General features: G+C 35.9%; 1 protein-coding gene across 6 annotated transcripts in view; it reads right to left on the bottom strand.

Moving 5' to 3' along the window:
• LOC124151044 (netrin receptor UNC5C-like) overlaps nt 1-18140 on the bottom strand; it is a 420080-nt gene that overhangs the window by 21617 nt on the left and 380323 nt on the right. For 2 of the 6 annotated variants that reach the window (XM_046523327.2, XM_046523332.2), the window contains 7 exons: nt 15427-15483; nt 14009-14041; nt 9299-9451; nt 8891-8944; nt 6183-6605; nt 2756-2857; nt 2250-2416 (listed from right to left, as the gene is read on the bottom strand). In XM_046523327.2, the coding sequence (XP_046379283.1) occupies nt 2250-2416; nt 2756-2857; nt 6183-6605; nt 8891-8944; nt 9299-9451; nt 14009-14041; nt 15427-15483 (989 nt within the window). The remainder of the gene's footprint in view (nt 1-2249; nt 2417-2755; nt 2858-6182; nt 6606-8890; nt 8945-9298; nt 9452-14008; nt 14042-15426; nt 15484-18140) is intronic. The other 4 variants (XM_046523329.2, XM_046523333.2, XM_046523331.2 and 1 more) reach the window with 2 other exon arrangements.

Raw genomic sequence — 18140 nt, 5'->3', positions numbered from 1 at the left:
TTTGTTTTTTTCATTAGAAAATCATGACAGCATATAATTTGCTTTAATTAAAATGCTGTTATTATATTTCAACCAGCTTTACCAAAATAAATATATACACTGTCTTCATACATCTCACATAAATATATACACCACCTTTATATATCCTAAATATATATACCGATTTTATATCTTTTCCTCATAAATATATACACCTTCATATATCCTAAATGAATACAAACACCTCATTCATATATCCTAAATAAATACAAACACCTCATTCATATATCCTCAAAAATAATATACATGTATATACACCACCTTCATATATCCCAAATTAATATATACACCACCTTCATATATCCTAAATAAATATGTACACCGCCTTCATATATCCTAAATAAATATATACACTGCCTTCATATATCCTTAATAAATATATACACCGCCTTCATATATCCTAAATAAATATATACACTGCCTTCATATATCCTAAATAAATATATACACTGCCTTCATATATCCTAAATAAACCCACATATGATGTTTGAAAGCATAACTACTGTATTGCAGACATTCCACGACACATTCATGACTATTTCATCCCTAATCCCACACACAACCTTCCAAAAGATTTATCCAAACATGTCTAAACTGGTTATAACATTGACTTTCTCTCCCTATGATCTGGATTACAGTTAATACACTTTATAGACAGGATCCTAGTAAATCTGTCAACAGTGCGACATATTTTCACTTTTCGATTCTAACAGGTTTAACCACACCACAACGGCAAACTCAAGAGAAATCATAAAATGAATTAACGCAACATCCACTTCCTAATTAACCCAGAGAGAGGAGATTTATGCTATCACTAGGCACAAGACCAGCAACCCAAATCCTCTAGCTTATTTGGAAATTTTATTATCGAGATTTCCTTGCAATAACGTTACCACCAATATTTTATCTTGGACCATCGAACGTTTTTTATCCAACCCCCTTCTTTGGCTTCAATTGTTGACGTGCAATCATGGATTGCTTTTTATTTGCGCAACAGCATCGTTGCATTACTCCCTCGACTGATGTTTTGTGATTCAAATCGGCTAGGGCCATAAACCAGTATGAGTCAGTTGTTTCCTCCATCGAGCAGGTTTATTGCCAGTTACATGATTACCAATTTTCACATTAATGATTTCGTCTTGTGAAAAATACCATTTAGACCTAACGTGACCCATAAAGACAGCAATTTCACCTCTTGAAATTTCTGCAATCATCGAGAAATGCAATCATTAAAAAAATTCTTTAATATTGTTCTAATCTAAATTATCATATAGCATGTCTGATCTTATCATTGCTTTGACACAATTTATTCCATAACACAAATTTCACTGTCCTCTATCTCATAAATATCATCAGCCTTCAGTCTTAAATGAACAAAATGAAGGGACAAGCAAATTCATTTTTCAAATCAATTAAAATATTTCAATCAGGGCTAAGCCCTAGCTTTCTGATCCATTAATAAACAAATTGATGTTTATTTTTAGTACTGAAATAAATTATTGATATCAACAATACGATTCATCTGTTGCTGAATAGTGCTTTGTAAGCAGTTTTTGCAAATCTAAGTTGCAAGTTTGTACTCCAGTCATGTTCGCCGAAATTTCCTTTGATAAATTTCAGCGTGAAATCTTAATTTCATCTTGCGATTAATTTTATCAAATCTGAACAAATATAAGCCTTGATCTAATTCAATGTCATTGTAATTATATGGTCTGGTTCACAAACTGTCATAATATCACAAAAGGGTTCATAATATTTTTTTCCAAATGACAAAGCAGCTTGAGCAATCGTATCCAATGTATTTATATCAAAGGCATCGCATGTCAGAAACGGTCATGTGTGAAATGATCTTGCTAATATCAATTGTTATTCTTTGAAATTGTCAGGAAAATTATGTCAAATTACATATTTCTTTAAGGTTATCTCAGTATGGTGATTCAAATGAAAGGGTATTAATTCTACTTTGAAACAAATGGCCACACACAGTGTCCTTTCATTATAGAGTTTTATAAAAGAAATATTTTTTTCACTTTCAAATGTGTCAGTTTTTCCACTTTTTTTCATTTCTCAATACCCATATGAGTAGTAATTCATATGAAAGCATTTTCTCTCCTCTTTCATACAAATGGTGATCAGATATTTAATATTTAATTTGATATTATAATTTAATTAGATTATATTTGAACATTTAAAACAATTTGCATACTGACCTGCCATTGTGGAGGTTCATCTGCTGGTGTACCACTGTTGTAAACAGAGAGAATCCAGCCGCCTTGCCGCATACTAGCACAGTGTTGGAAAGATAAAATAACTGGCTTTTTCAACACTACACTCTGTGGGCCCACAAGGATCACTGGACTCAGGACTGTTTGACGATCTGAAAAAAGGAAGAAATATATAGCCTATACAGATGTTTGAAATCTTAAATCTTACAAACAAAGAGTGAGATGGAGAGAGACAAGTGTCACACAATTAGCCTCAATTACATTTCTTATGAAATAAAACTGAATTGTATGATTTCTAAAATGTCCTTTCATAACAAATCTTACTCCAAACTTAATACCAAATACAACTGAAACTGATTAAATTAATATAAATACAGAACTAAACCTTAGAGCAAAGTGTTACTTCTAAATCCATATGTGTGGACACAGCATTCAAGGATTGTGAGTAACTCTCGCCCATTGCTCCAAACCCCAACAGCAATATCACTTACCATGTAATCGTGGTCTGTCTTTGTCATCTCTGCATATGGCCATGTAAATCTCCTCCACAGTGCCTTTCTTTATTGCCCCCTCTGGCACCATCAAGCTTACACCTGCAATATTACAAAAGATATATTAGATAGGCATCACAACAACCCTGTAGGGAGATCACAAGGATGTGAAAACAGGCTATGAAATAACTGGATCTGTGACATTCATTCATGTACATCTTAAACAAGATAGACTGGCATACTGATCTAAAATAAAAGTATAAAAAACATCTCACAAGCTAATATGGAAATATTTTAATCTATTAATCAAAAGATTTTCCTAAAGAGTCCTTAAATTTTAATCTTAATAACACAAACAAAGCTATGAATATACATGATGATGTTAATTTTGCAATTATTTTATGTCAATTTTGATTGTTAATATCAAATCCACTCTTTCTTAAACATCAATATTCATATAAGCTGCCATTAGTAATTTATTCATTACTACAACATCTGCATTTTGCCTTTCATCTCAAAATTGACTAAAGACTTGTTGGTCCGTCTTTAATTCAGAATTCATCTTCTTAATAATAATATTCGGCCTTGGTCACATTTTATGACTCCCTACAATACTCTGATGCCATGTTTATGAAGCTAATTAGAAGCAGAGGCATTCGATTAAGTGAAACGTATTACTCATTTTTTTTCACGATTACACGAAGGGTCACATGACTAAACATCTCAATTCTTTCATCCCCCTCCATTGCCAACTTCAAACAAGACTCATTTCTTTTAAAACAATTGCCTTCCATCTCAATTGTTCCCAATGGAAGCCAGGCTCATTTCCTGTTGAATTTTACACCATTACCTAGTGTGGGACTCTGTGGAATGGTAACCTAACCCTGAGCACTAGCTTCCATATGGCCGTTACACACCTTCCAGCTTTTTGTGGGTGTTTTTACACTACATCTGTATATGGCCGAAACCCCCAGGATAATTTGTCCATAAAATATACATCTGACAGTACCAGGATAATGAAGATGACATAACACTATGTCCCCCCACTGAACCATTGCATCTCATCACCAGGGAAATCTTTTTACATTAATAAGACATCTGCAGTCTATCTATAGAATATGAATATGGATATCACCATTTTTCACAACTCATCTCAAAGATACTTGTTTATGTAAATTATGGTTTTCTATAATATTTTCATATTGTGAGACTGAGACAGCTCGAGGTTAGTTCCTTGGTGGGATATCTCCATCTAGTTAATACATGACAAGTCGCTGTAACCTAAGACATAAGTATTGCACAATCATTCCGTTTTTATAAAAATACCTAACAATTATGTGCAGAAAGTTCAGATCATCCTCAAACAACAGCTGGTATAAAGTTTGAATTTTTTAAATTGAATGTTTTTCAAATACTGAATGCAATTTTTTGCGCATTCAGGAATTGAAGAGCAATATGGAAGGTCCTAAATTCTAGAATCTTGACAAGAAGAAGATCATTCACCAGCATTCTGGAATTTTGCAGAAAACCTTGAAGCACATGATCTATTTTATACCACACGACACTGCACACATCTAATGGTCCTTACCCTACAGTCTTCTCAAAATAACTTTAAGATCTTCCTAAAATCGTATGTATGAGAAATCCAGACACATATCATGGTCCTAGAGCCCCTACTTTACCCTCTCATCAAACCCCAAATCAAATATATTCAAATGAAATAAGCCAGTTTTTGGTTCAAATATTTACTGGCAGACATCTCTGTAAATTTCTCAAAATAACATCCTTTCATTGTAAAATTGTATATAAACAATTCTCCAGCTCACAAGCTCGTTCAAATGTAAATAATCAAAAATAGCTTGTTTGTAAAAGGTTATACCAAAACACATCTGGCCCTGATCGCAATGGAGTCCACATGATTTATAATGATGTATAGATTTATGGACTGTGTTTGTCAGAGAACTGTGTTTTCCTTCCATCATGTCTTGTTATTATCTTTATGGTCATAGTGTTCCCACAACATCTGTATATTCATACAATTAGTTGTAAAACTGTCAGCATCTTGCCCATACCATGATAGCCTAGTACACATGTAACCGCAGGCCATGATTGTGCATCAATAAAGTAATCAGACATGGCAGTGATGGCTATTTGATACACCTACAAAAGTAAATTGGCCATGTATCTACTTTATACCATTTATCATGATAGATGAATATGTCCATTTACATTACATGCAATCTGAATCATTGTGGACACAATTTGTTTATGTGCAACCTTTGACCTTTGACATAATCAACAATAGATAACATGTCAAATCATCTCCCCAAACACATGTTGTTTTTAAATCAACAACGTTTTTGTAACATATGCACCCTCAAATTGTAATAAAGTTTAGGTTATGAAACATGAACGGCAGATAAATTGAAGAACATACTGGTAGATGAAACTGATGACTCATTTAAAAAACATTTATTTTTATCCCCAAATACCTTGACAAACCTGCTTCTCAGTTTAACAATTCATTTATGCAACAAGCATGTCTGTTTTAATGAGATACCTCTCAAGGAAATACAAACATGTCATCATTCTTCACGTTAAAAAAGTATACGTATATGTTTACATGCATCCAATTATCAACATTCATAACTTGAAGCACCAAAAGCAAGTTTGACATAGACAATATCTTCCATCAGACTTAAACCCCCCAACGTCATCAACGAAAACCCTCTGCATCATCAAGTCAGTCTGTTGCTAATACATCTAGTCTTCGTAAATGGCCGACATACATTCTTCTACCATTGCCTAAGTACAGTGGAGCCAGTCTCTCCATACTAGTCTTAACCTCAAATGGCTAATGCCAGATACGAAAGTACACAACCAGTGCATCTGAAGAAAGGTTATGCCAGATTCACATGTGAAAATGATAAATATTTCGAAATGTCACAACAGAGGAAGCCTTGTAATATCTTCTTAACTGGCTTGTACCATCATGCTCCTTCACCAATTGATGGGAGTTAAAACTCTTGGCAATTTAACCCTAATGAGCAAAAGCGGGGGATTCTAATTATCTAAGATTTAATATTTTCAAGACATATTTGTAAGGGTAAATGTTAAACTGTTGTGACCTCAACTTCATTTTATCAACATCACAAAAATTGATATGTTGCCAAAAAGTATGCCTCAAATATCACATAAGTCTTGAGGAAGACGGTATCAGCAACATTTTTTACCTTGGATCTCAAGCTGCATACTGGAATAAGTATTCAAACCTTTATGTGTTTTTTATGACAAAAACATGTGCTTCTGAAAAACGCTTTTCATCTTTTTTAACACTTTGAAAAGTTTTCAAGCCCAAAATGTAATTCTGCAACAGGTGTACTAAAACTACTTTCCAAAATGTTGTTTAAAGGGTAATTGCCCTTACCTGATTCAGGAAGCAAGAGTCTGCCGCCATTACTGGTAAATGTACTCCAAGTGACTGCCTCAGCATCTATCGTACTTGGCAACTGCATCGAGATCATCGATTGACGACTATCCTGTAGTGATTCACATTGAGACATTGGTCTACCGCTGCCCATAGACGGCACTGATAAATTGCTTTTGTCTTTAATTGTCAATTTCTCCATAGAATTATTGACATTGTGGTTAATTGTAGGCTCCACCAAAAGAGTCTTGCTACTCTTGCCCAAAGTTGCGGAGTGTCTATGTTGTAGATTGTTGTCAGGAACACTGTACGCTGGTGGTTTTTCCATTGTGTTAACATGGTTGTTATTGGGTGAATCCCCTGAGTTGGCATGCTGAACTGTCACTACAGTCTGCGTTAGATCAGGCTGGACTGATAACATATCTGCAATTAAAAGAGAATTCAAATACATTTATTGAAAAAGAATTAATTTCCCGTCAAATCCTGCATAATTCTTAACTTCTGATTCTCTCAAAATCACAATTTTATGAAATTGAATCACATTTATTCATATTTGACACTGAAGCAATTTTGATGAATGGGAAAATGTCCGTCAACAAAATTGAACAGAAATTTAATTTTTCTTAAATTTAGAATTATCAATATCTTTAAATCCATTCCAGACATGTTGTCTTTTTTGATGGAGTGTGCAAACCAATTTCTCAAATCTAATCTATTAGCAATTCCAAATAGTCAATGGCATTTTCATCTCATATGACTCTGTTGCTCTTTCAAACAGGGTTAATTTTAAACAGTTTCGTGCAAATTTCATTTAAGTTAACCCAGCCGATTGAGTCAGAGACATTTTTTAAGAGACAGAGTGCTAAAATACTATATTTAACTGTCACAGTTATCTTGCCAATCCCCAGGGGGGTGGGGCAGATGTGACACCCTATCCGTCATTCCATCCCTCACCCCTTCTGTACCATATCGGTGCCATGCCCCTATCACCAGAGTTTAGGGGGGCCTCACCAAGCCCTATCCTGTTACCCTCTAAATGGGCTTTTAATGAGAATAAGAAGCCATCTTAGTTTAGATGATGAATAGAGTATGGTCAGCTCTTTCTTAAGATTCTGTGAAAAGCTTTGTCTTAGGCAACTTCAAAAGATTTGAAGTTATTAGTTCTAGCTCTGTGCTCTCTCCAAGTGTAAACATTTAATACCAAGTTCTCCTGGGATGGATTAAAACATTAAATAAATAACCCCACATCAAACCTTAACACATTTACATAAATGAAACAAAAATAATTAAAGGCTTAACCTAGGATGAATCTTATCATATTTGTCTCATCTTTGATAGATAATTTCATCAATTTTTAAACTGAATTTACACGTTTGAAGAAATGAAGAGACTTCAAAAATGTCTTTGTACACTTTAATGAAATTAGATCAAGTTCACTAGAAGTCTCAATTAGCAATTTTCTTTATTGAATGAAAAAATATTTGATCTTTTTCTAATAAAAGAAGTTGCAAAATGTATCAAAATTTAATTCATTCAATAAAATCGGTGTTTGTTTGGGATGTGATCGTAATGCTGAACTGTTAACAATGACAAATAGCTTCATGCATTAGCTGCATCCAAATATTCCCTACTCTTAAATCTGTCGAGCCTCCCAATCCCGAACACGTCCCCCCTTAATGAGCATGCTTCCCCTAGTTCCTCTGGCTTGTTTTAGGGGTCCCTTTGAAAGAGGGCGAGTAAAATGGCCTAGTGACAGTGCAAATTATCGGATTATTTCCATCTTAATCAAGTAATCTGTGTTCCCAGTCTTGTCTCTGTGCTCATCTAAATCAATCGCTCGTTCATGTAAATCAATTGTGTCTGTCACTGACTTCCTACTCTTGCCCACAGAACAAACAAACTGTGTTTATACAAAAGCTTATTAGAGGACCATCGCTGCTAAAAACTAACAAACTCAATGGCTGGATCAGAGAGACATTTCACCTCCTTAACAGAAGAAGAAAGACAATAACATTATGATGAGATCAAGTTCCATGACAAAAAAATTTAAAGAGACGCTAAGAGTCATTAAAGATTTGACCAGAACCAAAGTTGTTTAGGACAAAATTGCCTAAAGCGACATTTGGCGGCCATTTTTTCCCATGATGCAAGACTGTCTGGGGTCATGTGCTGACTCTGAGATGATGCAGACATAGAAAAAAGACATCATGCTTCTTCTGATTGGCTTCTGGTATTGACAGGGGAGTTAATGAGGTAAATACTTGTCCTCTGTCAGACCCTACAGCTGCCCCTGGGGTGGGGCGAGGGGTTCTGGGGGGTACTTATGGAGCCCTAGGGTTAAAACACATGTCCTGTTACGACCTGTGCCAAAGAATGCTACCCTTCTTGTCTTTGATTTCATTAATACACTGTTCAAAATGGTCGTGTGAGGTCCTGACTTTGGGTCTTTTGCTGTCATTGCCATGCTCACTGATTCCATTTAGGACATAAGGGGTTAATTGGATTATGGCGGCCCTTGCTTTGATCTCTAGTGTTTTTCTAATTAGGCTTTGTGACAAAGAAAGGTAATGACAAGTTCTGATGACAACCCAAATGATTGAATCTTTTAAACGTTTTTGATTTGAAAAAAACAACAAATCATGTCATTAAAATCTTTGTTCACTGTTTCCAAAGTTTTAATCATATTCATTTAATCAAACTGAACAAACCTCCATTTTTGCTGATCTTCTTCTCATCATCTCCAAGAGACGAAATATTTGCATCTGAAAAATGTTGTAATCAAAATATGACACTGAATGAAAATACTCATTAAGAATTTTCAAAGAGGCTTGTCAACTTAAACAAACTCGGCTTTCTAAATCGAATGAGTTATATTTGTGTTCTCATTGAACAAAAAATCTTGAAACAAAAAAATATAATAACAGTATAAAACAAAGCAATTTTGATAATTAAAGGACCCAGTCACTATAGTACCTATAATAACTGAGGTATGAAGCATTTGGGTGAATAAAAAAGTTCCTTAGGCACTCAAGGTAAATTAATAGTGAAATGAAAGGTAAAATGATCACAAACCACCTTTCTGTTATTATATAACATATTTTCTCTTGTAATCTCACCAGGTCGATGTCCATCAGAAAATGGACCTCTGTTCTGAGTTCGTTTCCGCCGCATCACAATGACGATGATGACGATTGCAATGATGAGGACAGCCACCGCAGCACACACACTGATGTATACCGGGATATTTTCATCATCTTCGGCTCGACTCGCTGCAACGCAAAGAAACCAAAACATACAATCAAGATATCTTAACTAAATCTAAAACATATAAATTTGGCAAAAGTAACTAACTTGAATTCCAATAATCATTATTTCCTTTAACATTATCAAGATTACAAGAAGAATGCTAGAAGAAAACTGCAATTTAATCTTTCGCATGACTTCAAATTTCAAGAAAGCATGGAACCAATGTGATCCAAGATGGATAACTGCTGACTTGGCTAAAGGACAGCTCAGTTACTCTTAGATAGGACAAATGAAAACAGTGACAGGTATAGCTGAAAAAATAACATAATTTGTGTTTATTTGTGTATTTAGTTGAAGCAGATGCAAAGAAAGCAAAACCAAGCATGATGCAAGAAGAGTTTGAGCTACTCCTAGAGAACATTCTTCCTTGATGACAAATATTGCGAGCAGATACCAGTTCATTTTTTTCAACAGTGGAAAAAGCCATGTGTTCTTTTATGAGTGGCATAATATGACCTAAAGTGCATTTGTCTTTGTTATTTATACAAACAGCGCCAAACTCTGTCGAGGCAAACTCAAACAATGTTGAAACTCCATTTTCCTGTTGGGTAAAGAATTGAAATTTGTTTTACTCCAGTTGAGAGGAAATACCACTTGAATAAATATAAAATCCTATGAAGGTCACTTGAATCTGCTTCAGGGGGAAACAAGGTCATCCTACACGTTTTAGAACACATTGGTGATAGTTATTGTTTTATATAGACATTTTTTTCAATATGACCTTAATTCATGCCAAGGTACAAACTCAGGCATCAAACGTCATGTGATATGAAGCAAATGTCATGTGACATGAAGCAAATGTCATGTGATATGAAGCAAATGTCATGTGATATGAAGCAAATGTCATGTGATATGAAGCAAATGTGGATCAGTTGTCTGCATAACAATATTTTATCTTCCATGTCAAGTTTTTATTATATTTCATTCAACATGATAATTCTATCTTTATGTGTGTTTAGTTTAGAAGCAGCTGGAGTATCAATGATGAGAGTACTGATGTAAGGATGTCAGCGTCTTATTAGAGACACCTGTACTGTCATGTCAGGATCACCTGATTCTTTCATATTACTACAGCTATTCTGTCATGTCATGACAGGATCACCTGATTCTTTCATATTACTACAGCTAATCTGTCACGTCATGACAGGATCACCTGATTCTTTCATATTACTGCAGCTTATCTGTCACGTCATGACAGGATCACCTGATTTTTTCATATTACTACAGCTAATCTGTCATGTCATGTCAGGATCACCTGATTCTTTCATATTACTACAGCTAATCTGTCACGTCATGACAGGATCACCTGATTCTTTCATATTACTACAGCTAATCTGTCACGTCATGACAGGATCACCTGATTCTTTCATATTACTGCAGCTTATCTGTCACGTCATGACAGGATCACCTGATTTTTTCATATTACTACAGCTAATCTGTCATGTCATGTCAGGATCACCTGATTCTTTCATATTACTACAGCTAATCTGTCACGTCATGACAGGATCACCTGATTCTTTCATATTACTACAGCTAATCTGTCACGTCATGACAGGATCACCTGATTCTTTCATATTACTGCAGCTTATCTGTCACGTCATGACAGGATCACCTGATTCTTTCATATTACTACAGCTAATCTGTCACGTCATGACAGGATCACCTGATTTTTTCATATTTCTACAGCTAATCTGTCATGTCATGACAGGATCACCTGATTCTTTCATATTACTACAGCTAATCTGTCATGTCATGACAGGATCACCTGATTCTTTCATATTACTGCAGCTAATCTGTCATGTCATGACAGGATCACCTGATTGTTTTATATTACTACAGCTAATCTGTTATGTCATGTAATGAGAGATGTACTGCAGTAATATGAAGAATTGGGCGATCCTTAACTTCTTTTAGTAGTATATAAACGAGGAGGAGCTGCATAGTTCTTACAAAGTACAATTAAGATCCTGAACCCGATTATGATTCCATGTCTTTCCTACTCATCCCGAAGCGTTGATACGGTGTTTGACTAGCGTGTCATCTGTGTCTGGCCAATAAATTCAACTTCACACTTCTCTCCGACCTAGAGGAATACTGCTTTATCCCTGGCTATTTATTATGCAAGTAAATGGGCAATTGCAAGACCACTGTCTACTCAACTTGAGACTAAGCTATATTTGTTCCATGCATTATAAATATGGCTTTTTAGATTTCTTTGAAGTGGAAATCTTGAACTGAGTACATGGTGCTGAAGTTAAACCACAAACAGAATACCTGATGGGTTTCATTTACAACTTGTAACAATCACTACATCATTTCGGCCATTTTAGTAGCCAGAATAGGTCAAGATGCCTAAGTGACTATGGTGATGAAATAAAGTGTAGTCTGCATGTAATATTCATAAGGTTTCTACCAACCGGGGACATTATTCTACAGTATATGTGCAGGAAAATGATATTTTGAGACATTTGCTCTTCTTGTTCTGGGAGGTGTGATAGAAGAGAGGTCTGACCTCCGGCTGTCAAAACAGACAACTACCTTCCAAACAACTAGTCTTACCTATACTGTATTCTTCTGGGATGAAGCGGAGGTTTAATGCCACTTTCAACTGTATTTTACTTGAATTAAGGCAAAGTGGGCACGCCGTAGTGTTTCCCACACTGGTTAAAAACTTGACTTTCGTATGGTGTTAAGCCTAATGATCATAATGGGTCAAATCAGGGATTTGAAACCCCTGATCAGCAGTACTGTAACCTAACAACTCACAATGAATAAGAACACATACATTTTTTTTTTTTTTTTTGTGCATTCAATTATGTTACTTATAACCATACATAACATCTATATTGAATTTCAAGCATCTGATTGAGTGTCAGGGACTTAATGTCCAACTAACAATTATCTGGCAGTTGTTTGGAAAGTAGTATCTGTGACAAATGTCTCCCATGTGTGGAGAAAGATGCCAGCTGTGGTATTCAGATGGTCAGGAGAGACAAAGATTCCTTGTTCAAATTCAGAGGATGTTGTTGGGAGAGTGTCAGTAATTTACTGCCTGTAGATAGTATGCAGGGAAGAGTGGAGTAATAATTTATAACCTCTGACATGAGATGTGACAGTTACATTTAAAGTTGGGCCTTGACCTTACACTGACCTTCATTATGATGAACTTTGATATGTACAACATTACTGAGGGTCAAGGTCAGAACAATAATCGGATAATAATCAAAATCTAATTTTGATCCAAGAATCATATTTCTTTTTTGCTGATTTGAAAAATTGATTATTGAAGCATCATACTAATGCCCATCCTGCTAATGATTATCCCTCCAATAATTATTCCACATGTATATAAATATTTGAATTTTTCAATTTAATTTGGAAATAAACATCAATTTTCTTCCACTAAATGTATTCTTCACAACTACATTTAGCCATGGCAATGTTCTCCACATTAGCAATATACGCTTCATGTGATCTGTTAAATAGCCTAGATATTTGTAAAGACAGCCTACATTTCAGTTTGGGAGACTATACTCAGCTACAGCCAGACGCCAATTTCCTTTGCCGTTCCGATTCCTGGTGATGTGCAAATAAGCTTCCAAATAATTGGAAAATCCATAGGAAATCAGAAAATGTGTGCAGTGAATTCTAACATAGAAAGATCCACCAAAGATAGTCAGCTTGTCTTTAAACTTAATCAGCAAATGCACAAAAAATATGTAGGATCAAATTTGGACAGGAACTAATCTTTTCAGGGTGAAAAATGGCAGCTTTGGTTCAAACTGGGAGGGAACCTCTGATAACAATCACATAGGAAGCAGGACGGAGTACAAACATCATTTCACATCATAAAATAGAATTAATCAGATCTACATGAGTGAAGGAGAGACTATCACTCAAAGCCAATGTAATACGCAGATGTTATTCAAGACTTAGTATAGTGTTATCTTCCTCTATCTTCCCCCAATCTCCTTCTCCTAAATTAATCTCAGGAAATGGCTGTTGATAAAATGGAGATAAATATTTCAGGACTTTGAAGATTTGAAGCTTGTCAAAAGTTATGAGAAAAGTGGAATATTTTCAGCCGGGGACACAGGAACTCTCTAAATGTTTGTTATCAAAATCTTCACGTGTGAAACTGGCATGATTTGTGGTCATATCAAATATCTGAATTCTGCCCAAGAGTGCAATGCTGAAGAAATAGGAAAATGTGCTGAAAATCTTGACAGAAACAATTAAACTAAACTCCATATTTGGTTCTCCACATTCCCAAGATCCAACAGTGTCAATGAGACAAATGATCGAGTATGGTAATAATAGGGGTAAAAAACACAAAAACATGCATGTGCCCTTTTTTAACCCTCTCAATCCACATCACTCCATGCAATAATAATTAATTTCCAAATCATCTTGTATACACTAAATTCACTTAATTCTCTATGCAAAGCATGCTAATTTGACAGGTCAAAGGTCAAATTATGCATAGTCCCTTCACCAACATCACAACATAGTGCACTGACCTTCATGGGATTTTTCAACAAAGGAGTTCGATTCTGAAATGGCAACACAAAATCATAAGTTCACAAATTCAAATATCATCCTCCTCCTTGCTACATTGTGCCCTTGAAACCCTAGTTTACTGTCATCACCTGATTGTATCGATACATACATAGCTTGTGTGGTATATTCCACATGTATCATGTACCAGTAACGCGCACAAGATCATGTCTAAAAGGGTTCACCTCTATTACTTGGATATATAAACAGTTCTGAGAAAATATGAAATATGTTGAGCTCACGAACTCCTTCCTTGGGTACAAATCATCAAACCCATATGTCACTCTTAAGCATTTCCAGTTTTAACAAACAATTTCTTCTTTTACGACTACACAGCTCAATATCCAATCACAGACAGTTGTTTTTCCACTGTGGGATTTATTTTAGTATACAGTGTGCATAAAATGGTCACAAAACTAAAAGGGTTGCTTGAAGATGCTAATTACAAAATGTCTTGAATGCTTAAAGCTTGTTCCTTCCCAAGATTCAGCCTGGTATACAGAAGCTACCCTAATGCTTCCTAACAGATGGGGATATTATCTCCAAGACAATAAAACATATGAGAGGCAGCCAGGCACAAAAAAACTCTTTCTAAATGACTTCTCCCAGATATGTCGAGGAACTCAAAGGAACACTCACTCAAGCAGAGATAAGCAAGGCCTGTGGCCAATCACACAAAGCATCAATATATCAGGTTTTTGCAGGTATTCTTTTCTACACTCCATGCAGTACACTATCGTGTCTAGTCAAATCGGAGATCATGACATTACACCAAATTAGAATCATCACATCATTACTTAAAAACTTTTTATCAGTAGTCATGCTATTCAGGTATCCTTGATGATGTCATCAATCACATTAGAAATAGAAACGCAGCGTTCATTTTAGAGTTGGATAACTTGAAAGTTTCCATCATTTTTTTATAAAATTTATTTTTGATGAATGTTACAAAAAATGATGGATGATTCTTTTTATCAAAGTTGGTGCTACTGGTTGTAACACAGGTGTCTTGCTAAAGACATGGCCATCATCACCATATATCAAAAAGAGTAAATCGAAGATAGTATAGTCTCACAGTCCCATAGAATCCGATACATAGCAATATTTGCCATGGGATGATATGAGTGTGATGGTGATATGGGTTTCTTCAATGCCAGTCTCCGCATCTATTTGGTGTCTGTGACGGGTATCTACATGAACACATGATGATGCTTGTTGGTTAGTGAGGGAGTGTTTAGTTCTGTAGGGGATGGTTAGTGTGAGTTAGGACAGGGAGGAGCTACAGGGAAGGGTCAGTCGGGCTACACACATATAGGACAGTAGTGGACAATCAGCCTTGACCACAGCGGTCTGTCTGGCCTCTTCTCAATCTATAGCTTACCTATATCTTTCCCTGGTTTCTTTGACACTGGTTTTCTTGGGGCAATTTGTCTTTTTTCTGAAAAGCCAAATCTTACATGAAATATTTCTCTTGGTTAAGCCAAAATTACTCCACATGGTCTAGCTTCTACAAGGGCCCAGGGAGGTGCATGAGAAGTCTAGTTCTATGCAAGGAAAATGAAAAGCAGTGGAGGGGAAAAAGATGAAAAGACAAAGAGGGGATGATCGATGAAGCACGTAATTCTGTGAATGTAGAGATGTGATAACGCTTGCAGCTCCAAGAATAATCCCATCCTCAAGTCAGACAGCGGATCAAGAAGACGAAGCTGGTTGAAAACAAATTGTCCTAAAATGACACCATCTTGTAGGAAAGCCTGATAGCAATGTCCCCTGAGACTGGGTGACTAACACAGACACCATGCTGCCCCCACAGACATTCAACTGCGACATACTGCCATTTCTTATTAAGAAAATTGAATAGAGATGGTGTCAGTGCATATCCCTGTAGCAGCCCTGTCTTAGACACACAGAGACAGGGGGCGCTTCTCACTGTGCACAGGTTACTGTGTGCTCGTTGTCACTGATTATGTGTCTGCATTGTAGCCGATTACTTGCACACACGCATGCCAAATTCGGAGCGGCATATGAAGCTTTTTATGACCACTACTAACTGTGTCATCAAATAAAATTTAAATTCATGCTTGACTGAACTGCCTGTATTCAAGATGAATATCTCTGATCAAAATGACAAACCTTACCTAATGAGATGGCGAAAACTCACTTCTCAACATCAATTAAAACTGGTGTGTGATTCAAGTTAAATATGCTGAAAGCATTGGCTCAGTTCCTGTAGCTGAACAGTTCACAAAAACATCTTTCATACATGAATGGAGATATTTTACCTGGGACTATAAAACTGCATCAAACAGAATTATGAAGAATGAAATGGTTTTTTTCCTTCATTAATTGCAAAAATTTACCCCAGTTCGATGGGCCCTTTGATCCCCTAATCTTGCTAATCTCTATGAAAAGGCAATTTGATCGTGCCATTATCTTGATGGCACATGGCACAAGATGTGACCACTTTGAAAAACAAAACAGGAAATATGTTTTTTGACTGTAGTGGTATCTCTTCTAATATCAAAAGCCCTCAATTCAAATCACCAAAACATGCAGTTTAATTGAGGGTTTGGGTCAAATAGGTTTTAACTACATGAAAATGCATTTGCCGGATTAACTTCAACTCAGTTTATCAATGCATACTAATTTTCAGGAAGATATTTTCTCATCGAATGTAAATTACTAAACGTTTGTTCATAAACATGCAAATATCCCATGATGTTTTCAGACCACAACTCTTGTAAATACGAGAGCATATCATTTGTGTCGGATCATGTTACTGGGACATTGTTGTGTCCAGGTGCCAGGATTTAATGGCTGGACCTTATCCTGGACAGGGTAGATAGCAGTAATCTTAACAACGTCCCATCATAACAACTGCCACAGGTGCACACCTCTGTAGTCCATATATCACACCATAATGGCCATTGTGATCATAAAACTAGTAACAGATAAACATGGTCAGGTATGGGGTAGGACAATTCACAGAGTGGACAAAGATCAAAGGGCACTAATGATATTGTGATTTCTTCTACCTGGGAGGAAAATAAATATCCATAATTAATGTTGCCATTTTGTGTTGCATGAATGGCCATTACGAAGCATTCAGAAATAATATATATGTACTGTTATGGTGGTAGTTATTCTGGCAACAAAGTAGCCATTGACATTAAGTGTATTGTTTCAATTCCTCTTGCTGAACAAAAAATAACAAAAAGCTGGCTAAAAACAAAAGAATTATAAAGACATTTTTTTTATGAAACACAAAACTGTTTTAAAAAAAGAGATTTAAAAAAACGAAACCAAATCTACAGCTGCTTTAACATAGAGTTCAAATAATTACTTTCCACACCAAGAGACCCCACACTTTACCCTCTGACTTGTCAAAATGAAATCTGAATCTTAAACAAACTGCATGGGTCAGAGACGTGGTCAACTATGGATTTGCCTGGCTTGTGAGCTGTATGTAACTATGTGAATTCATTACACACCGAGTATGATTCATATGTATGCACTAAACCCAACACACATGGGGGGTATGGATTTCATGACAGAAAATTTCATCCTCCTCTCAGTTTCCAGAAGAGCTCAAAGGGGGAGATAATTCACAATGACAGCTGCCTGCATACTTAGTGACCACTCAAGCAGAGGGATATATATCTTGATAATCAGATAAGCCAGTTGGGGTTCCACAATTCTGCAAATAAATACTGAGGAAATATTTCCAACTGCAACTGATATGTTGGTACATGGCCGGGCTGTTCAGCTGGACAGCTGTGGTACTGCTATCCATATCACTATCGGCAATCTTGACCACTGAAAGGCTTCAGTATGAAATTTTATCTTTCCATGGAAGGAATTTCTTAATTTCTTTGTGTGTTGACATACTCAGCTTGTTAAAAATAATGGTCAGATAATATTAATTACTGCCACAAGTTCACAATGCCCAGAGACCATTCCAACCTTGTGGTGTCTAAACACACTGAGACCTCAACATAATACTGAAAATACACCTATCGGTTTGAGGTTTGAAATTCAAGACTAAGACTTCCTAAAGATCAACAAAAGGTTTGGCATCAATGAATTATCCTTACT

The sequence above is a fragment of the Haliotis rufescens genome, unplaced genomic scaffold, assembly GCF_023055435.1.
Source record: "Haliotis rufescens isolate VD_foot unplaced genomic scaffold, xgHalRufe1.0.p SCAF_20, whole genome shotgun sequence".
In the NCBI taxonomy this organism is placed as follows: Eukaryota; Metazoa; Mollusca; class Gastropoda; order Lepetellida; family Haliotidae; genus Haliotis; species Haliotis rufescens.
This window is presented reverse-complemented; position numbering and strand designations above follow the sequence as displayed.